This window comes from Microtus ochrogaster, unplaced genomic scaffold, assembly GCF_000317375.1.
Source record: "Microtus ochrogaster isolate Prairie Vole_2 unplaced genomic scaffold, MicOch1.0 UNK20, whole genome shotgun sequence".
Classification (NCBI taxonomy): domain Eukaryota; kingdom Metazoa; phylum Chordata; class Mammalia; order Rodentia; family Cricetidae; genus Microtus; species Microtus ochrogaster.
The window spans coordinates 4,408,532-4,431,256 of NW_004949118.1; the positions used below are offsets into that span (position 1 = coordinate 4,408,532).

The 22,725-nt window shown below is 44.6% G+C and overlaps 1 protein-coding gene across 9 annotated transcripts in view; it reads right to left on the minus strand.

Moving 5' to 3' along the window:
- The window catches only part of Ptprm (protein tyrosine phosphatase, receptor type M), a 699,101-nt gene that overhangs the window by 50,994 nt on the left and 625,382 nt on the right, over window positions 1–22,725 (minus strand). For all 9 annotated transcript variants that reach the window (XM_013353950.2, XM_013353949.2, XM_013353948.2 and 6 more), the window contains one exon: window positions 4,623–4,720. In XM_013353950.2, the coding sequence (XP_013209404.2) occupies window positions 4,623–4,720 (98 nt within the window). The remainder of the gene's footprint in view (window positions 1–4,622; window positions 4,721–22,725) is intronic.

Consider the following 22,725-nt stretch of genomic DNA (forward strand, 5'->3'; position numbering starts at 1 on the left):
TAGGCAGTTTGGATGCTCAACTTACTAAACCTGGATGGAGGTGGGCGGTCCTTGGACCTCCCACAGGTCAGGGAGCCCTGATTGCTCTTCAAGCTGATGAGGGAGAGGGACTTGATCGGGGGAGGGGGAGGGAAATGGGAGGCGGTGGCGGGGAGGAGGCAGAAATCCTTAATAAATAAATAAATTCAAAAAAATAAAGATATTTTAGAAAAGAAAAAAAAAAGGATTCTGAGTCTGGATAGAGCATACTTGGGAATTTCAACTAAAGGAAAAAATACCCATGAACATTTAGTCCTAAACACTAGTAGACATTGTTATTTTACTGATTATTGCTTTTCAAAATAATTTACTTCAGGAAAGCCAATACTTAAAATCTGAGGCCGCAAATTCCTTTGGGGGAAGGAGGCTATTGTGAAAGCCTGTGAAGGCTGGACCACCACCTCCAGAGAGGCCTCACTGTGGGATATGGACATTCTGCAAGTATTTGTGGAGTCAGTCCAGAGACTGGGATAAGTGTACAGTTCCCTCAGAAGGATTGCAAGACCAAGAAATTCTCTGCTCTTTCACAGAAGAGTTCAAAGGCATACTCAATCGCTTTTGGACACTATATGGAAGTCACCCAACTCTTTGTGCTTGCTGAGGAGGGGGAAGGAAAAAGTGAGCCAAATTGTATCATTCCCTAAATGAGAATGAATTCTGGTGCCCTACCCCACAATATCCAGCAAAATCAGGGTCATTGCTGTGGGACAATGGTCTGTATTCTGTCAATTATATTTTAAATAAACACTGTTTGGTCAGTAGCCAGGCAGGAAGTATAGACGGGACAACCAGACAGGAAGTAGAGGCGGGTCAATGAGAACAGGAGAATTCTGGGAAGAGGAAAGCCCAGTCTTAGCTGCAGTCCTGACCCCGCTACAGTAGAAGCAAGATGTGACTGCCTCGCTGTACAAGGTACTGAGCCACATGGCTAACACAGACAAGAATAATGAGCTAATATAAGTTATAAGAGTTAATAAGAAGCCTGAGCGAATGGGCCAATCAGTTTATAGTTAATGTAGACTTCTGTGTGATTTCTTTGGGATTTAACAACTGTGGGAAACGGGCAGGACAGAAAACTCAGTCAACAGATCATTATATGTATCATTGCTGATCTGAGGTTTGAAAATAGAACATTAAAATTAATGCCTAATATTTACTGAGTTACATAATGGGCAAGAATTTCTCTACTGGACATGGAGAAACTCTCACATAATCTATCAGAACTTCCCAAAGTAGGTGGTCATGGATGGAGTATTTTATATCTCAAAATTCAAATGCTGAAACCTGACCACCCATTCCCCATGATGGCTATATCCAGAAATGAAGTAGCAAGAACAAATGAGCTTAAACGGGTGGGACTCCGATCCAACAAGGTTAGTGTCTGTATGAGAAAAGACCTAGAGAGCTTGCTCTGTCTGCCGTGCTACTTGAAGTCCTCGTGAGAATGCAGACACATGAAAGTCAGGAGAAGCCCTCTCCAGACTCTGCAGCATGCTGACCTTGATGTGGATTCAGCAGCCTCCACAGCTCTAAGAAATAAATGGCTGTGGCTTATGCCTCTCAGTGTAAGGCATTCTGTCATGGCTGTCTGCCATGGCTTATGCCTCTCAGTGCAAGGCATTCTGTCATGGCTGTTTGCCGTGGCTGTCTGCTGTGGCTTATGCCTCCCAGTGTAAGACATTCTGTCATGGCTGTCTGACTTGCTGGATGTACAGGTACCATTATACCCCACTCTTCATGGTACCAGAGATTCCCTCTAGGCTGTCCACATGACCAGCCCCTGCTTGACTGGGCTCCAAGCCAGCTCACCCATACTTCCACCAGCTTCCAGAAGAGACAGAAGTGAAAGAAAAGGGTTTCATACCTTCAGTATGGAAAATATGGCTTTGAAAGATTTTATGCTTTACATAATGGACTCATGCAACCCCACCTCAATTCGTCACTTGGTAACCTTTGCTGTACAGAAAACGTTACATGCTTAAAATTTCAAAAATTCCAATCTTCCCCAAGCTTTTGTTGCCTTTGAAACAGTCTTTAAAAAAAAATCAAAGTCTTAAATATTTTTCCTGTATTATTTCCTATGAGTTTTAAAGTCCTATTTGTAATATGGAGGTTGTTAGCTTTTAGTTGTTTGGGGGGCATTCCATGAGTAAGAGATCTTTTTTCTTTTTTTGGTCTACATGGGTAAGCAATGTCCCAGCTGGCTTGATTGAAAAGCTCACTAATTAGATATCTTTCCACTTAGGCCTGCAGTCAACATCTGGGCCCTCTGTTCTGACATAGTGGCCCATTTATTTCTTCCTGCCAATTTGTGACACCTATAATTTTATCTTCTCCTATGTTCTGTGTCTGGGATGGATTTCAAGGTTGTCCTATCCTTATAAAGTAAGATAGAAAAACAATTTTTCTTCTATTTTTTAGAATCATTTTTATAAAACATATAAATGTATTTGTATTTTATAACTTATAAAATTAAACTATACAAAATTTGAATATTGAGTACCAACAAACAAATTTTGTCTAGTACATTTTCATGGCTGAATTTTGGTTATGCTTCAATTTTTAAATAATTGTTCTGTCAGAATTTCATTTTCTTTGGGAACTGGTCTTAGAGAATATGTTTTTCTATAAAATTACCAAATCTATTAGTTTATTATTAGTCACTATCCTCTTTCTGATATTCATGATATCTGGTTTTCTTCCTTTTATTTCTGATCTCTTGCCAAAAGTTTGTCTATTTCATATAACTAGGTTTGTATTAGCTAATATTTATTACTATAATTTAATAAATTTCTTCTCTACTTTCTTATTTCTCTTTGGTTTTACTGTGTCCACTTTCTTGAGTTAGAAGTCTCATCTTTTTTTTAATAAAGGGCATCTAGGAACTTTTATATTCGTTTTACCTGCATCCTGTGAGTTTATATACTCCTCCCTCAATATCAATGGGGAATTGGCTCTAAGATTCCCCCGGGGTCTCCTTTATGTAAACTGCTAGACCATTTCCATGGAACTTAGGCAACGTCCTCCTATATACATGGGTTACACCATCTCTAGATGGCTTATGATACTCAATACAGTGTAATGTCAACAGGTTCACTCTATTGTCTAGGGGTAAGTCCGCACATGTTGAATGCAGATGCTTTCTTATTTTTTCCTTTTTTTTCTTTTTGTGGATGGTATGTTGATTGAATCCATGATCATAGAACCCAGAGACATGGGGGTGACTCTCTGAGACACTCTTTTTTGACCTCTTGACCCATGAGTTTGGCTCAGGTTCAGTTTCTTGGGATCTTAAGTGAAGATGGAGCAATGCTACTGTCATTTTCTCAGGGCAAGTGGATGTTCCCTTCTCTCCCCTCTTTCCCATTTCCTCCCCCAGTTTGACTTCTATCTGACCATCCACCCCCACAGGTCTGGATATTATGTTAACCCAGAGGGCCGTAAGATGTCATCTCTTGACTGTCACTGGCTTCAAAATCAGGGTACCTCTCACCAAGATAGACACAGAGCTCCGCTGCCTGTTTCTGGGCCCACTACAGTCTCCATCCGAGTGTACTTCAGGTCTGTGGTGTCTTGCATTCATGAGTATTAAGTTGCATATTTTAAACAACTCTAGTTACATACTCATACGATGTTTATGAGCTTTAAAAAAAAATAAGCGTGACTCATCTAGAATTTCAAGATGTTTGTTGACGGTCTGGTTATCTAGTCTGTCACCTTTTCTAGAATATTCAGTATATTCCACTTACTGAAATCTTCTTCTGAGACAATTGTTGTATTTGTTTGTGCCTCCTGACACCCGTCTCGAAATCTTAAGCACCACCCTCCTTTAAGGTTCTTGCTTCAATGATTCAGTTCTAGGACAACTACCAGACTGCCTTTGCTGGATATAAATAGCAACTTCCCTAAGAAGTAATGGGCTCTTTATTTGGGCTGAGCATCACCACGGAATTGAACCCATTATAAGGCTGTTGTACCCTTTATCTTTGCTCATTTAAAATCTGTGCTCCAGAGGTAATCTGATGCCATTGCTAAGATTACCACCGCTCATCAGCTTTCTGGTTAAACAAAATGAAAACTCATAAACAGTCACTAGAGACAGGAATAAAAGAACTTTGGGGCAGATTATGGCTCCAACTTGATAGGTTACAGCACCAAGGCATACAGAAGCATGACAGCATGCTAGGTTTCTAATCCACAGAAGCATCCCAGCGATGCACACTGTTGTTAGGGCCAATTCCCCTGACATACAGAATGTTGTCATTTCTATTGTAGCACCCACAGGGTTTTGACACCCAACAACCAGCATCAGTGCTTCGAGGTACTGCGTGCTCAAAATAACCAGATAACGGCAGCTTTTAAATCCCGAGTGCATTCCCTGTCTGTTGCTATTTCAGCAAACGAGAGCCATTCAGACTGTGCTTACTGAAAATGTATAACCACTGTGGTAAGCAATTGGAGAAGCTGGGGTGGGTAAGTTTTCTTTGGGAGTATGTGCAATACTTCAAGAGCATGATTCATGTCTCTGGATCATGGACCCAACAAGGGACCAAAGGCCGTTTACAGAGCACGGGCTGGCTTACCCTTCCCACTTCCACAAGGTTGGTCACCATGATGATGCTGGCCGTGTTCTCATACCACACCATCCTCCAGAAGTCATATATGGTCTCCTGCATGGGCCCTGGGAAAAACAGAGCACAGGCGTCATTTCCCCTTGGAGCATTGCTGGGACGTCAAAGAAGCCTGTGCATCCACCCCCCTTCGCTTTTAGCGAGATGCCTCTCGACAGCAGCCGTACAGAGAGGAACTCCTTCTGCAACTGTACCTACAGCCAGAGCCAGTGTTCCACTCATGGCTGACTCTTTTTTTTTTTTCTTCTTCACGTCTTCCAATATTATCTGCGTTTTGAGTTCTCTTTACTCCTCTTAAACCACTACCGCGAAAGAAAGTGATTTCTCCATCATTTAGTTATTTCTCTCCATAATACTCAAGAGTGGAATTTAAAAAAAAACGGCCGACATTACTCTTGCTGCTAACAATTGGCTGCTCTCCCAGGGAAGTGAAACGTGGAATGAAATGAGCCTCAGTAGGAGAGATGGCCTTTCCTTGTTTCTAATATTTTTTCTTCTTTGGTGCCATCAGTCAAATTAATCCATTCTCTCTTTCCACACGACTTTCTAAAGTGAGAGAGAAGCTACGGGTCTAAGGCAGCCATTGTGCATCCCACGGAACATGGCAGAATGTGACCAGGCACCTGCTACCTTACCCTTTGAGATCTGAGTATTCAGAACTCTTTCCTGGGGCTTGGCATTTTACTCTCATCCCCCCAAGAAAAAAAAAACAACAAACGACAAACAAGAAAACAAACAAAAAAAAAACCCTGTGGGGGCGGGATATGTGTTACAAAATGCTAGGGCTGATATCACAGGTGCAGAAAGGTGAAATTTAAATGTTCTTTCAATTCAAACTTCTATATTTTACACGCGTCCAATATACCTTTATAATATCCATCCTGTCCAATGCTCCTTGCCTCCTAACAAAGCTTCCCTCCCTCCCCCATGTCCTATTCTTCTTTCTCACTTATTTTTAGAAAACAACTCATTGAGTCCAATTAGCGCTGCCTACGGCTGTGGCACCATTCACCAGAGCTTAGAAAAATAATACCCCAAAGTGCCTCAAGACCATACATACTCGAGGCTGTAAAACTGACGGGATACAGAAGTCAAGAAAAACTGCGCGGAGATGAGAGAAATGCAGGGTTCAAGGCTTGGAGAGGCACATCCTCTACGGAGACGCACACAGATGCTCAGGCACACTTAGAACCGCCACCCTCTTGTAGTATAGTATCTTGACACTAGGGGGTTATTTACTTTGCCGGTGTGTCAAGTTGAATTGTGTGACCCGTGATAAATCACTTGGTTACTGTGAGCCTCAGTGTTGCCATCTTTAGATGAGCACACTGACAGCTCTCAAGGTGATCTCGAGGACCCCTGGAATTCAAGCATTTGATAAACAACAAAGCAACAGACTGGAAACAAGATGCATTTGTTAATGTTTATCTCTTGTGCATGTTTGGTCGCAGTAATGGCAGCATGCCGAGGGGGTCCCCTCAGTCACTCCACTCCTCTGGACCAATTGGCAATGGTTATGGTGTAGAGTTTCCTGTTCCAGCTGTCCAGCTTGTTCCCCTTGTCCCCGGGCACACCAACTATCATTCTCCCCATGCTGTTCTGACAGCACAGCCTTATACTCTTACAAAAATGGGCTCAGTTGCCCCACGTCTGCCTCGAATCTGTTTGGGGATGGGGACACACATGCCACCACCTGTGAAGTGACACTAGCCATCTCAGCCATTCTCCTGCCGCAGACGCTGAAGATTTCAGAGACTTTAATCTCAGGCTACAGGAGGGACACGGAAACATCGGCTTCTATCGGTCACCCATCCCTCGTTTTCATTGTGTACTTAACAGCTTGTTACTTATTCAGGAGGGAAATACTGCATGGAGTCTATCCCCGTGCAAAGCCTTCCCAATGTGAAAAAAAGCCCTGAATCAGGGCAGTGGCCTCGTTAGGCACACAGGCCTCTGACGTACACCGAAACATGGAGAAATAGTTCTGATAACCATAGCAACAGTCAAGGATAAGTCAAGGGTTCCAACATCTTCGAGCTCTCCTATCTATGCCCCCAGGATATTTCCCAGGGTATTCGAGACCATGACCCTTTGTTGTGCCGTTCAAAGTACTTCTTGCTTAGTTCTTCATAGCAAGTAATACCCTGTGATTATTTAATTGAAATCTTCCCTCCTTGAGGGAACACGATATCTGATGTTAGTGCGTTTCTTTATAGAATGTCTATGATGCAGTAGTGTGAGTTTGTGTGTGTGGGTGTGTGTAAGGCTGTGTGCACATGAGGAATTCTGCCTGTCACACAGTAGAGTGAGAGAGAGAGAGAGAGAGAGAGAGAGAGAGAGAGAGAGAGAGAGAGAGAGTGTGTGTGTGTGTGTGTGTATAAGGCTGCATACACATGAGGGATTCTAACGAACAGTCCTGGTTTTGACTTCCTTCTCAATTTATGCTTCTACGACCATCTACAGAAGCTTGAGGACCCATGGTCTTTCCCTCTTCTAGTTTTGGAAAGGGGTCATCCTTTAGGGGACTCATTTCAGACCCAGGGGTTTATCACTCAGTCCTCAGGGACTACCTTGGGGCATTGACATGGAACTGTTGCTCCTGACTTCTAAGCAGAGCATGGATCTAAGCTTCCCTGCCCCCAAGGCTTTGCTTTGCAACTTAGCGCAGCCTATTATTACCCTGGTGGTCAAAGAAAATTCCTCCTTGCCAGCCAATCTCCACTGAGCAGTGCTCCGAGTCTACTGATGAGTCTAGACCCGTCTCTAGGGTCACTGGGAACTTCCCTAAGGGCTTATCCGTGGATGGGGAATCCACAAGAGCAGAAAGGGCTCTGCAAGCCATCTCTCTCAGATTCTGAACAGGTATGACTGGCCGCCATGCATGGGATTTCCACCGCTTCTGGCTGAGTGGAGGCCACTGCCATGTGCTGTGGCGCAATATTCACAGACGTTCACACAATGGGCTGGAATGGGAAGCTCAGCTGTTATCCTCCTGCCAGACGATGTCATCTGACAGGTAAGGTCTAGGAATTTCAGCAGCAGCAGATCAGCAAGACATTCCATTTCCCGCACTCGGGTTGGCACGCACTGAGAAGGAAGTGTGTGGAGGGGCCGCTCACCACCACCCGGCCTCGCAAAGAACAAGGACACAGGAAGGAAGCTGAGATACAATCAAAAGCCCAAGTGAAAGACACTCCAGGATGGGCTCTCTTGTGTAAGATGAGTTCTCTAGTTCATGGGAGGTGAGGGATATTACAAATTATAGTTTCAAACCCTGGTAGGCAAGCTACACTGCCTTCCTTTCACAGCTGGATTTCTATACAGCATGCTTTCCTGTTAAGTAGAGCTGCTGAGAAGTCAAGGTCCTCTGAACACTCACAGTGCCTTATTTGAGCTTATAAAAGCAAGGTATAAATATCAATGCTGCTCCAGGATACACAGAATAAAATTTAACATCGTTTGAGGGAGTTTTATTTCCCCGGCACTGTTGGAAGTACTTTAAGTGTATTATCTCATTAAATTTAAAATTCACCATCCTAAGAAACCAGACTGACCGTCCCTGTCCCTGCCCTCAGATCTCTGCCAGGTTTGGAGAAGCACAGTAAGTGGCTGAATCCCACAGCTAGGAGGTCGTGGAGTTGAGATTGTCTTTTCTTTCTTTCCTTCTTTTCCTTCTTTTCCTTCCCTTCCCTTCCCTTCTCTTCCTCCCTCTTTCCCTCCCTCCCTCCCTTCCTCCCAAGACAGGACGGGTCTTAGAGCAGCTGGCCTCCAACTCACCATACTCCCCATTCAGCCACAAGAGGACTAGAGTGGAGAGGCTGAAGGGTAGCCTGACTCTGGTCCATCCCAGGGCCAGCGAGAGAATCACTTAGCAAGCTTCCAGTATAATTACAAGGGGAAGACAGCCGGAAACCCTGTGGTGTCCGCACAGAAAAGCCCTTTGCAGAGTGGCTTAGCATCAGGTCAGTTTTCTCCTTTAACCTGTTTGTTGCTCTCCCTCTGAGGCAGAAAACGTTCACCTTCATGAGGACTGCAAGCTCAGGCATTTCTCTGGGAGCTGCCAGCTCTTCAGAGCCACCTAGAGTCTCCCCAGGGCACAGGCTTCCTGTTTCCCTCCCTTCAGGGTCACCTGTGTCCCTTTGATGGCAGCAGCCCTTACAGGTAAAATACTGAAGTGGCTCTCAACAGTATGGTTTTCTCCAAGTTTTCTTCTGTAAATCATCTGTAGGTCTATGAAGTGGCCCCCACAGTGCCAGTTCAGCCTCAACCTGGTTTGGGGGGGGCTAGGTATTTTGTCTGGGATTCTCCTAGCAATACCAGGGCGCAAGGATGAGCAGTACCAGCAACTCCCCCCCTTTACAGAGGCCTGTCATTGTCTAAGGAAGAGATTCTTCCAGGCATATACCCTCCCTGAGCAGGTGCGGTAAGGCCCATGTTCCAGGACAACTTCCAACTGAGCTCCGCAGAGCCTCAGAGACACAGAGACCTTCTAAAGGCACTGTGGACGGCTTTTCTAGTTTGATTGCCCCAGTACTTAATGTCTCTGTAGACTTTTCAGAAAGCGACCTCCCCAAGAAGCCTGCATGCGTAATTGCCTTTCTAGCACTGAACAAGCCCTTTGGTCATCTTAGTGTGGTTGTGGGCATTACCCAGGAATGAAAACTACAGGAGTGGAAAAAAAAATACAGCTGGAATATTGACCCTAGAAAGGCAGGCCTCCCTGCCTTTCCAGAGACCTTGCTGTGAGGGTCAAACTTGGTATTCTGGCTCACTGTGGGATGCCCTGAGTTCAGCACTCCTGAAGTGGAAGAAGCTGCAATGATTATCTTTTAAGTGCAGCCGGGATGTCTTACAGGGAGCCTCATTTTCTTCCACTAAATGGAAGGATGAGGTTTCATGTGTTTTCTTTTAGATCTGGAGATTTGATTTGCTTTAATCTGCATAAGATAGGAAAGCTATATCTAACACATCTCACAAAATACTCATTCTAGTTACACACATCCGCATTTTATCTGGGGAGATATGGAATACTACCTGCCTGCAACTGATAAACTCTCAGGCTCGAGAAAAAGATGACGTTTTAAATTATTTTTATGTGTGTGCGCGCGCACACGCATTCGTGTGCACACCACAGCTCCTGTATGGAAGTCAGAAGACAACTTGTGAAACCCAATTTTCTCCTTCCATCATGCGCATCCCGGGGATTGAACTCAGGGCTCCAGGTTTAAAGCCAAATGCTTTTACTCCCTGAGCCATCTTGCATGTCCTTAGTTTTAAATATAAACTCAAAATGTTGAAAGAGAGCCAGATAAGTTTTTTCAAACCTTCTTTTGGGGATATAAGAAGGATGTCTGGAGACCAGGAAATAGAAATGGGTCAAACTGTGGATAAAATGTGTGGAGAGATATCATATTGGTGCGTGGGCGGAGGGATATCATACTGGCGCATGGGCGGAGGGATATCATACTGGCGCATGGGCGGAGGGATATCATACTGGCGCATGGGCGGAGGGATATCATACTGGCACATGGGCAGAGGGATATCATACTGGCGCATGGGTGGAGGGATATCATACTGGAGTGTGGGCAGAGGGATATCATACTGGCGCATGGGCGGAGGGATAGCATACTGGCGCGCTTCTGAAGACTGCTGAGTCTTAACCATGACCCTGATGAAGAAGACTAAAAATGAAGGCTGGGGTAGCAGTCCTGGTCAAGGTGGAATGTCCTGCAGTTGTCTTAATACCTGAGAGAAGAAGGGGACACATAGGAACTCTCTTGTGAAGAGATGGGCTTTCTTGAAGAATCATGAGCTTATGGAGAGAAGATAGATATTAAAGACACACAAGGGGGGAAACAACTGACCTGATGGATCCCATGCCTGGGTAGAGCGGAGGGTTCCAACAGGAGAGGGTATGGTGGATGGTCTGAGTAGATCTAGGGGAGACACTGCACTGTGGCATTTCCTACTGATGCGGCTCCACCATCACTGAAACCTGGCGTCAGCAACCATAGGAAAGACGACGGGAGGAAAAGGCACAGAGGGTTGAGAGGAGCAGAAACGGGACCGAGTCTGAGGATCGTCTGAACCTCTTGCATATTTGAGACATATGTCAGTGTTTCGAGTAGACAGAGGAAACTGGCTGGCCAGATACAGCGATGGAGAGAACACAAATCGTGACGAACAAGGGCAGCACCGTGAGCCACGTGTATTCAGAGAAAAAGTTTGAAACTGAGAGGTGGCTTGGTGTGGAAAAAGTGCTTGCCACTCCAGACAGACAAACCAGAGTTCAATCCTTGGAACCCAGTGGTGCGCATCTGTAATCCCAGCACTCCTAGGAAGAGATAGGGGGAGTGGAGATAAGAGAATGGCCAGACACTTGCTGACCAGCTAGCTAGCCCAGAGAAGGCAGCACAGGACACAAAGCAATGGAGACGTGCTTGTCAGAGAGAGAAGACCTCCAAAACTTGCCTTCTGGCCTGCACAGGATCTCTCTCTTTTCTATCTTTCAAACAGATAATTAAAGAAATGAAAGACAAAGCAGTATTTATAAAACCAGAGATAGATGGGGTTTGGAAAATCCTATGGTACACTAAGACCCTTTGAATGGGTGAGGATATTGAGCTACGGGCTGTTCCACATCACGATCGATTGCTGTAGTGTGGATTAGGGGTCACAGACCCTGAGGTGGCAGAGCTACTGATTATCCACAGTACTTGGCTGACACTGGCCTAGCTTCTGTTTTGGTGTACAGGTTCATCCCATCAGAACCGAAGATCATTCAGGGTGCAGCATGGGCATGAGAAGAGCCAAGCCTGGGACTTGTGCATTAATTGTAAAGCTCCTGCTGCCTACATAAAAGTGGCCTTAAATTTTTGATCCGTTGTTGGTACTGTTGCTGTTGGCGATAAACTAAAATAGGTTTTATATAGTCGGTTTTTCAACAGCCAGAGATTAGACATCCCTTCAGTGGCTCCCGAGTAAGTTTTGACTGCAAAACTTTATGCCGTTTTCCAGCGTGATACCGCCACAACGCTCAGACTCATAATTTCATATTTAGTCGCCTTTCGTTTTTGCAGAAGCCAAATGCAAAAGGTAAAATGTGCCACTGTGCTTTACAGACTGAAGTGATAACGGTGACACGGAGCACAGCTGGCTTTCCTGTTAATCATCTTTAACATCACTTATCTGATAGACGCATTTGCTCTCCCCCGAGGCTACTTACGGCAAAATGTAGAATTTTATGAATAATCTTTGGCTTCAGCTGTAGGAAAAAAAAAGCTGACGCTGAGATGGCTGGGTGCATGGGGTCCGATTTGCTCATTTTCCAAACTCAAAGAGAAAATGGCTAAAAGAAACAAGGAAAGCCCATAATGCACCAGAGGCTAATGCCGAGTGATTCTGTGACGGGAAAAACTGGAGAGCATCCGAGTTTAGCTGAGTTTGAAAATGGACATGATGGCATGACAAAACACAGATTTCAAAGCCCAGCACCAAGGCAAAACCTCTTCCTGTCTAGAACTAAGGGGCTATTGTTCACCTGTCCCCTGGAATTTTAAGCAGCGAGTGCACAAGAAGAGGAACTGGGCGGGCATCAAAGTTATAGTAAAACACACCTTTGGAGAAGCAGCGTCAGAAGCTGTCACTTAAACAGTGAGGTCAGACGCTTTATAAATTCACGCGACTTCCACACAGTGGTTCTCCTGCCCATGGCTCTCTCTGACTAGCATGTACACGACTGCTGTCTGTACATCTACAGGGACGTGCGTATATGTCATTCTCACACCCAAAGTGTTCATGTGTGATACTTTCATACGCCAAGTGTGCACATGTGTTAATCTCATACCCAAAGTGTGCATATGTGCTATTCACACCCGAAGTGCGCACATATGCTATTCACACCTGAAAGTGTGCATGTGTGTTATTCTCACACACGAAGCTTGGCCCACCTTTCCTCCTGTACCGTTCAGCTGTTCTTTTCCTCTACACCACAATGGCCACGTGCTGATTGTCCATTTCACCCACACCTCTCCTTTTAGGCTGAAATGCAAATAAAATGATTCATGCTTTTCTCTTCCTAGCTTCAACTATTTGTTTCGGGGTGTCACGAGAACATATGAACCTCGAAGTCAACAGTGAAAGGCTTAGTTGGATTTAACTAGGAGCAAGTTATAAATGTGTATAAGCCACTTGGCCATACATACATACATACATACATACACACACACACACACACACACACACACACACACACACACACATAGTAGATGGCTGTTTCTGTCCTACCTGGTCCCACAGTCATTCAGTCCCAAATAAACACATAGGGGCTTATATTAATTATTTGCTGGTTGGTCTAGCTCAGACTTATTAAAACTAGCTCTTAAACTTAAATTAACCCATAATTCTCATCCATGTTTAGCCATGTGACTTGGTACTTTTTCTCAGTGAGGCATTCTCATCTTGCTTCCTCTACATCTTGTTGTTGACTGCATCTCTGCCTTTCCTCTTCCCAGGATTCTCCTAGTCTTGCTGCCCTGCCTATACTTTCTGCCTGGCTACTGGCCAATCAGAGTTTTACTAAGCCAATACGCATAACAAATCTTCGTACTGTACAAGAGCATCTCCCACAACAATAAACACATCCCCAGAAGCTCGATTGCAATTGTAACTCTTCAACTCTTATCTAGGTTAGTAACTCAGTTTTTACTCCCTTCATTTTGTCAATTAAAAATAATTAGTAAATACTTTAAAGTCTGAACAATCATACAATATATATAATCTTTTTGATACATGTGTCTGTATATTGTTTGCGTGGGGGTTTGTGGATACCTGTGGGCCTGACATTTGTGTGTGTGAGAAGGTCAGAGGACAACCACAGATATCTTTGGGTGCCATCTACCTTTTGTTGGAGACAAGGTCTTTCACTGGCCTGGACCTTTACCATGCTGGCCAGGCTGGTTGGGATTGCCTGTGTCTGCCTTCCTTATGATCAGTGCTGGGACTCCAGGCACATGCCTTCCTGCCTGTCTTTTTATGTGATTTCTGGAGATCTGAATTCAGATCCTCATGCTTGCAAGGCCAGCACTCCACGTTCGGAGCCATCCCCCAAGCTCCATGGTTCTCTTACTAAAGACACATTCAACTGACTACCATGGTCTTCCTTAGAAGTCCTAAGATAGATCGCTTCTGATCTTTACTTTCCCATTTTAAAAACCAGTATTGTTCTACACTAGGTATAATAAGCTTACTTCTGTATAATTAGCTATTATTATAATTCCTTTCTTCTCTCTTATGTTTTATATACTTTCATGGTTTTCTTTTTCTTGAATTTATCTTTAGCAGAATAAAGTCTAGGCATTTCTGAAATATTATTAACTATATAATAAGTCCCAGTAAAAATTTTAAAAAAGGATGAAGAAAAATTTAAGACTGTAAATTGAATTTCAGACTACCTTCTTTTGCCCACCCAGAACCCCAATATCGTTACACAAGAAAATAAAATATCTTTGAGATCCAAGTTTGCTTTCTTGTGTAGAGGGAATGGAAGAGTCCTTTGGTTTTGTTTGTATGTCCATACTGGATGTGTGTGTTTTGTGTGTTACAGTGTGGGCATGGGCAGTGTTTCAAACATTTTTTTTTTAAGGTGAAAAATGTTGCTTCCAGTTTGTGATGAAGCTAATTGTCTACTAATCCAAATTTACCTTTGGTCAAAAGTTCATAGTGCTGAGCACCTTTGTACTTGGAAGGGAGTAAAGGATGTGGGTGAAGCACAGTGATTCTCTTAGGCACGGGGAGGGAGCACTGACAGGTGCAGGGTGTATTGTTTTCATGACAGTCTGTGAGTATCCTGTGGGTTTGCACTATGTTTGGGACAAAGCCTGACTTCCCTCTGCCACTGAGAGACTGGTAACATTGTGAGGTTGGTAGAGTGGTAGTTAATGTTGTCTGGGAGGTTTCTAGCAAAGCTGTCTTCTAAGCTGCACACTCTAACTCTATAGTAATCATGTAGTAACTGTATAGTAACCATATAGTAACTGTATGGTAACCATATAGTAACTGTATAGTAACCATGTAATAACAGAATGGTAACCATATAGTAACCTAAAGTAGCCATGCAGTAACCATATAGTAACTGTATAGTAGCCATATAGTAATCATGTAGTAATTGCATATAGTAACTATATATTAACCTCTGGCAAATCTGGCTTCCAAGCTACACACTCTAACTCTATAGTAACCATATAGCAGCCATATGGTAACCATATAGTAACCTGCTGGCAAAGTTGGCTTTCAAGCTACACACTCTAACTCTATGGTACCCATAGAGTAATCATATAGTTACTATATAGTAACCATATAAAATCCATATAGTAACTGTCTAGTAATCGCTCTCCTTTAAGGTTTCTCAGGGTGCAGGGTGTCTTGGACCAGTTACTGACTCAAAGCATGTGTGTATACAGACGGAATGTTAATGCCAGCATTCAAAGGTCAGATTGTGACCACGCTGTATACGCAAAGTAGAGTTAGGAGTGAAAACATGGGTGGAGAACTGCTCACATAACTCAGAGCATTTCTGGGAATTCCATCTACGCAGATCGTTACTTGGATTTACTCTCTACGGACTATGCTCAGCATTGTTCCAGAATCATGCCTCTGCCGCAGCTGAACAAGCCCTTTCAGCTTGCAGGAGTACCCTGGGACTGGGAATGCAGAGGTTTCTGCAGCACTTGATCTGGAAGGCGGAGACAGACAAAACAGATCTGGTACAGATTGGGCCCCTGACGACCAACTGCATCACAGGCAGGGATTGAAGGGGTGGTGCGTGGCGGATAGCAACAATCTGTCTACAAGGCAGTGCTTGGCATCGCTTCTGCTGGGACTTTTGGTCCCTGATCCCTGCCTGGCACAGGTTGCATGCCATGTGCAGGGGGAGCTGGGATGGGGGCACAGGACAAAGCGCTTTAGCCACGGGAAACTTGTGACACGTATCCACAACACAAGAGCCTCCTACTGACTGTGGCCCAGAGTCTCCATCAGTGTTGGTCCCCAGAGAGAACTCTCAGAGACTGAGGCCAGGTACTTGTGCAGGGAGAAGATGACCAAGGAGAGAAAGAGAACAGCAGCACTCAGAGTGGAGTGGTTTGGCAGCCCAGAGGATCTGGTTGCTTTCTGTCACACAGGAACAGTGGAGAGAAAACCCTGCTTTAGGGGTGGCTGCCAAAGGAATAAAGGCTCTCGTTAGTTCCCATCCTCTTTAATTAAGCCTTCCTCAGTACACAAGTGGGATCCTCTTTTATTTAACAAAAAGAGAATCCACCTAATAAATGAATAAAATGGAGATAAATTGGCTCCCTAGACGTCGCGGAGGGCAGGTACTCTCAAACGCTCCATGGCGGTATAAGGCCCAGCATCGGGAAATTTCTAGCAGTGAATTTTAGATGAGAAGACAAGAGACAGAAAAAACTGAAGTGGCACGCATTGCTTCCTAACCCACGAAACAGGGCAGATAAACCGTCTAAGAAAGTCCCCGACTGGACAGTAACCCCACAAAGTAGCCACCCTGGTACTACCCCAAGAAAAGCTCCACACTGTCATACAGAGGTCACTGACGACTTTGTGGCCCTGTGCTGAGCCCAGTATTTGGAAGAGAGATGAAGCTGGTTGTTGAGCTTTGAACGGCCTGGTATTTCAAAGGAATGGCTTGGCTTTGTAAGGTGCATGGTGTTGAGGCCCAGAAAAGCCAGCACCATGGAGCATATGTGGAAATGAAGTTATAACTCTCATTTCAAAGGGATGAACCTGAAAAAAAAGAGGGACCTCAAGTATCTATGTATTTAATCCCCTGTTGAACTAAATGTCCCTTAGGAGAGTAGCTCTGTCACATGGTATTGACTTTCTCCTCAGCTGTCCACACAGTTGGTGGCTACTTCTGCAGACATGATTCCACATATAGGGACAGAGGCCGCTTAAATACATTTCTTCCTCAAGTTCCAACTCTTTCTACTAAACATCACCCAAAATTAAAGAGGATGGACTGGGAAACTAAAAAGTGTTTTTTTTTTTTTTAAACAATTGTAAACCTTGGTATTTTGTGTCTTTTAACTTCATATGAGACATAAACCTAAATTCCTCTGAAAGATTTAAAAAGCCTTTGTTGGGATGGTTTCAAATCTAGTGTGTAAGAGAGAGCATGCAATGTTCATCTCTAAGTGTCTGACTGATTTAAAATATTATATTTTCAAAAATACATCCATTCGTCAATAGACACACTGGCTCTGTATCGTGGCCATTATCAGAGACGCTGTAATAAACACGGGCTGTGTGTTCCATATATGTGTGCAGATAGCTATAGCATAGGATCTTTAATGTCCTTCCCACAAAAGGATGATAGGCATCTGGGATGACGGACAGACTAACTACCCTGGTATGATTACCTTGTGATTCATATGTAGATAGAAACTATATCCCATAAACATACCAAAAATAACGTAAAAGGAAAATAAAAAATTACAAGCAAATAAAGAACATTTATACATGACTATCACCTGACTTTACACTATTCTGGTTGAATTAAGCTGAAGCCCCATTATTTCGGGACAAACTTCTGTCCCATAAGGACATAGGCGGCTGGGATCTCATTCCTCTGTTTATCACTATTCTTTTTAGTCTGAATGTGTCTTTAAGTGTTCTCAGTGTGGGTTTATTAGGAATATGGGCCCGAGAGGCATCTACGATTTAGACCATTGGTCAGGTGGGCCAATAACTCTGGATATAAACTTGGGTTGTTAAAAGGAATTTTCTGGATGAACTGTCATCGCAACTGTGCATACTAAGATGGCCAGAAACAAGTGCACGGTGCAGCTTGCCTCCTGTAAATGTGGCTGGAATCCTTAGTTTGGCGATGGCTGTTTGTGGAAAATCACATGATTTTTTTTTTCAAAGCCCTGGCCCCCTTTAGCGTTGAAAGCTGAAGAGTGCCTCATTTGACTAGTCTCAAAGAGGCCAAAACAAGTGAGTCCATAACACGACCTGCAACTGGCTGATGGTGTAGGAACCACTCAGCCAGGAGAAACAGGACCAGGAGTGACAGGGAAGTTAGAGGTGGAAAACTAGGCACCTGGGTGCTGGGGGCAGAGAAACAAATGCTGTCAGTGAAGGCCGAGATTTTTATGAACGAAACCAGCTCTTCCAATTCTACTGGGGAATAATTTCAAGTGGTCATCTCCACTTAGAGGCCAGGATGTGGGGGACAAATGGTTCTTTACAGAGTGAAGTATGTGTAATGGGTACAGGGGCCTCGAGAACCTTCCACTTCGAGAATGGCTGCCACTGAAAGTTGTGTGAGCTCTTGAGAGCCCTGTGTTGACTACCCCCAAGCCTGGGGGTGGATTCTGAGCTAGGGATGCAGAAGCCAGCTCATCTGTCTGGAACACAGAGAGAATGAAAGCATGAGAAAACCAGGCTCCTGTCCCCACAGGAAGAAGCCACTGGAGTGGTTTCCTCTTGGTGGGTGACTGAGGCTCTGTAATCTCCGTCCCCTCTAGACACCATCACTCTAATGTCTATCATGTTCACAGTGCCGTTGGCCCCCAGACGCAAATCTCTGGAGTCAAAAAGCTTCAGACTTTTCGTTTCTCAAAGAATGGACCAAGGATGGCAATCAAAATTAATTCAATAAGGCACACTGGACAGCCGGGGTCTGGCGGGGGGCGACTACTTGTGCAAACAGAAACAGTGCTGAGTCAGATCAGTTATATGAGTCGGGCTGTTTCTGAAGACATACCTAAAGAAAAGTATTCCGTGGACTAGGAGCCGGGCATCCCTTGCCTGAAGAAAGAGATAGACATGTCACTGTGGATATGATAGTTATGTATTCCCCAGGGCAGAGGCCTTGTGGGGCCAGCGTGACTTCTTCTTTTCACCTGGCTATGTCTTGAATACTCACACATTCTCGCCCTTTTACCAAGCATCCGCATGGTGTGGGCCATTGACCAGTTGCTTGGTACTACTTACTAAATCAGTGAATGACCCTGTCACTCATCCTTCTTCAGAACAACCCTCTGTCATCACCTGCCAGGCTGTCCCAGTGTTGCCTGAGAGACACAGACATTTCTACCTGTTGTTCCTTTTCTAGATCTACCTGTGTGCTCTCTGCCAGTATGGCTTGATACCATGATGATAGCCAGCAGCAGTCTCTGAGTATAAGGCAGGCGGGGAGAAAGCCAAGGGCATGAGTCACAGGGCCCGTGTGGATGCCGAGTCTCCCAAGGCAATGGTCTCTAAAGACTGTGCCAAGCCTTCTTAGTGATGTTCAGTTCCAGTTTCTCCACGTAGGAAAAAAGTGAAGTTTAGGCTCTAGAATTTACTAAGGAGTATTTACATTTTTAGTATCTGATTAGTGTGGCATACTCTGTGTGGGCTCAGGGCATGTCCAAGGCCAATACAGGAGGAGGTAATTTGATGTTTCTTTGACATCTACTAGTCTCTAGGTGCCATGGCATCTACCTCCCTAAGCATGAAGCTATGCTCTCTTGAGAGCAATCAATAGCTCAGATGAAGATGCCATTTACACAAATGAATTTAATCCTCAGAATGTGAGGTGCTGGAGGTTGGGGTCTGTTCTGTTTCCGGTGACTGGGTTCCTCATCTACCACCTGTGGGCAATACTGGCACCAAGGCCTCTACCTCCGTATTTGTGGCAACAAACTGCTGTGCTACATGCAGGAACGGAGGACACGCTGTGGAGAGAATCCAATGGACTGCTACTTCCCAAACACTAAGTTTCCACCCCAATAAATTCAGGAGGCTCAGACAGCTTCTGTGACAGCATAGGTTTGAACTCAGACCTTTGGACTACAGTGTATATCTCCAAGGTAGCTGATTTTAAAGACATAAATATCAGCCTTGGGATACGTTCATTTACTTTCTTATCGCTGAGTCTTTTTCCAATATAAATACTCAAACTGTTGGGAAATCAGCAGACATAAACTTTGGGGGAACAAATGTAAAACAATAACACACAAGCGAGAAAACCCCAAAAGGCAACAGAAGCCCAGACCCCACTGACTGTAGCCACAGTGTGAAAGATTAGAACTAGAGGGCCCTTCAGCTTGAAATTAATTTGACATCATTTTAATAATAGTTTCTTAAACTTATCATGGTAAAAATGACGGTGCTTAAGGCAGTTTCAATTGAGAGACAAGAATTAAGAGATTGTATCATAGAAAACCTGCTAAGTTGCGTGGCAGTGAGAAGCACTACTGGCTAGCAGGGAGGTGCTGAGTTCTACGTTCACGTAACGATGTTGTTTTTGAAGGCTGAGCACGTAGTCCAGGCCTGAGAGTCAAGTGGCCCCCCTCTAAAGAGGGGGGGCCTTGAGTGCACTCTGGAAAAGGCTTGTTTGGAGTGAGGAAGAGGTACAGTGTGCAGCTGCACAGGAGGAACAACTTCTGGGGTGGGGATGGCACTCAGCACCCTGCGCATCTTGGCAAAGTTTTCTGCTACTGAGCCACAGTATCAACCCCGAGAGAAGAGCTTCCGCACAGCAAACGCTGCTACAGCGTCGGCGGTGATTAACAACGACCTCAGGATGGCCAGAAAGGATTCCAAATGCTCCCGGCACACATGGAAAATTTCAGTCATTCTGGCCTGGTCACCACACATTGCAAACACACATTCCAGTGTTATGCTGCCCCCTGTAAGTGTGCACAATTGTGTGCCAATTGAAACCCGAACCACGTAAAAAAAATAAAAAAGATAAAAATATAGATAAAACATGAAAATGAGAGAGAGAGAGAGAGAGAGAGAGAGAGAGCGCACAGAAGGCAGAAAGAGGGACAGTGTTCACAAACAACACCCAACATAAGAGAAAGTCACTTACAGATTTTCTTTTGAGGTTTTCTTCCCTATGTTGGCTAAAGCCGGTTTCGTGCAGACACCCTTGGTGCCCATCAGGAAGTCAGCAGGAGCTCTCCTGATCAGGACACGGAGTGGGATTTTAATGTTTACCATCCCATCTGAGGCCCACTCCATGGGTGGCGCTGTGAGTGTGAAATACTATCAGCTCTGAGCTAGCTTAGCCACTGGCAAACCCCCTTGCTGTGAGTTGGGTGTTTGAAACCCTCTCCTACCCTCCTCCGATTTGCTGAGTCATGAATCTGACATGTTACAATTGTATGAATGTATCATTCAGATGGGATGACATTCATACTGGACCATCAACCTAGACAGAAATGAACTAACACAGGCCGACAGAAAAAGCATTCTGAAAACAAACACTCCACCCCAAAACAATACAATAACAAAAAATATCAAGTTTGAAATAGATCCTTTTCTTCTTCAGAAATACCAACACTATCATTAAGACCAAAGTCTGATATTGGTGGGAAATCAATACTGAGAAGTCTGGGAAGGCTATGAGGGAAGAGATGGCCTTTGCATTAAAGAAACCTGGTGACAATCTATACTATAACCTCTTAGGAATAAACTAGGCTGTGAGAGCATGCAAATGATTTGTAATCTGTAGATCCCTGGGACATATCTTGAGATGAAAAATCCCATTCTTTGGGTTGAGTTTTTTTTGTTTTTCTCCAATAAATCCAATCTTTAAAGTGGAAGTTAAAAAGAGAGAGCGAGAGAGAGCATGCAGATTTGTTACTTTTTTGTACATTTGTAAATTTGGTACATTTTTTTTCCCAGAATTATGTTAGTACCAAATACTGAGGGACACAGAGTAAGGAAGGAATTAAAACTTGGCTCTTTTCTTAGTCCTCGATCTATGCCTGTCTCGCTGGCTTCTCAGAATAGAGCATTATTGGTGGCTTTGGGAGGTCGTCCGTGAGCACACAGAAGCTGCTCGTGCCAATGACAAGATGGCCAGCTGCCTTTCTCACTGGCCGTCTGTGGCCACTTAGCTACTCAATGCTTGTGGCATACATGCGAAAGAAGAGTCTACCTTTCTAATCCCAGCATCCTGATCTGCAGGTGTCGCTCCCATGGGCAGTGAGGGAACGGTTGTGAGCGTGTTCCACAGCGAGGCAGGGCCCCCAGGGTCTGGCCACAGTGCACTGGACCTTCTCCGTGAAGGTCAGGCCTCCACCTGCCAGTCCTCAGCTACCTCTGGATGCTTCTTCTCATTATCACCCAGCAACGGGAAGGCTGAGCTGGCTACCAAGGAGGGAGTGTCATTCAAGCTCATTCTGTACAAAGTGGTTTTGCTAGTGTTATTTTCTTCAGAGAGAGTCATCCCCCTTGGGTGTGGAGAAAAAGCTATTGAGAAAAGTTCTGAAGGACAGCGTGGAGAGATGGTTATTTAGTCGTAGAAATCTTGAACATTCCAAAGAGATTTAGTTATATGACGTTTATGGAAGGAATGTTTAAGGAAGCTCCTTGGAAGGAGATATGGAAAGCATGGGGTACCAATCAAATTGCTGGATCGACAAGCTAAGGGGAATTTGGGACATTTAACAACCAAAATTTCACATGCATTATAAGAAGTGACCAGTCCTAGATGCCGTCAATGTTAGTAAATCAGACGCTGTGACGCCTGCTTCAGAGCACTTGGAGGGCCCTCAGAACCCACGCCAGTGCACCAAGAGTGCGTGCCAAAGAGCACTGATGAGGTTAGTTTGGAGATAGCAGGGTCCAGAAGGTGCTGAGAATCGATTCAGCACTCATTCTTCTCGCCTGACTGCAGGAAGCTACACCAGGCCCTGCTTGCTCACGGTCCTGGCAGCCACTGTGTGGAGCTAGTCTGTGCCAGCTCTCCACTGGGCACTCTAAGAAAGAGAGAGCATGTGAAGGGCTAGCCTGTGGCAGTTTTCCACTGTGCACTTGTCAGACTAGTGTGTATGTATAGGGCTAGCCTGTGGCACTTCCCACTGGGCACTCTAAGGAAGAGTGTGCATCTGCCCAGGTAAGAGACCTTGGGAGGAGCCGTTACTAACTCCATGTCACAGAAAAGGAATAGCGTTTAGAGACAGGGCAGGGTTAAGTTCTCATGACCCTGGTTGTGATGTGAGAACATGGGGCTACTCAGTTTCTTTAGGAAGCCATC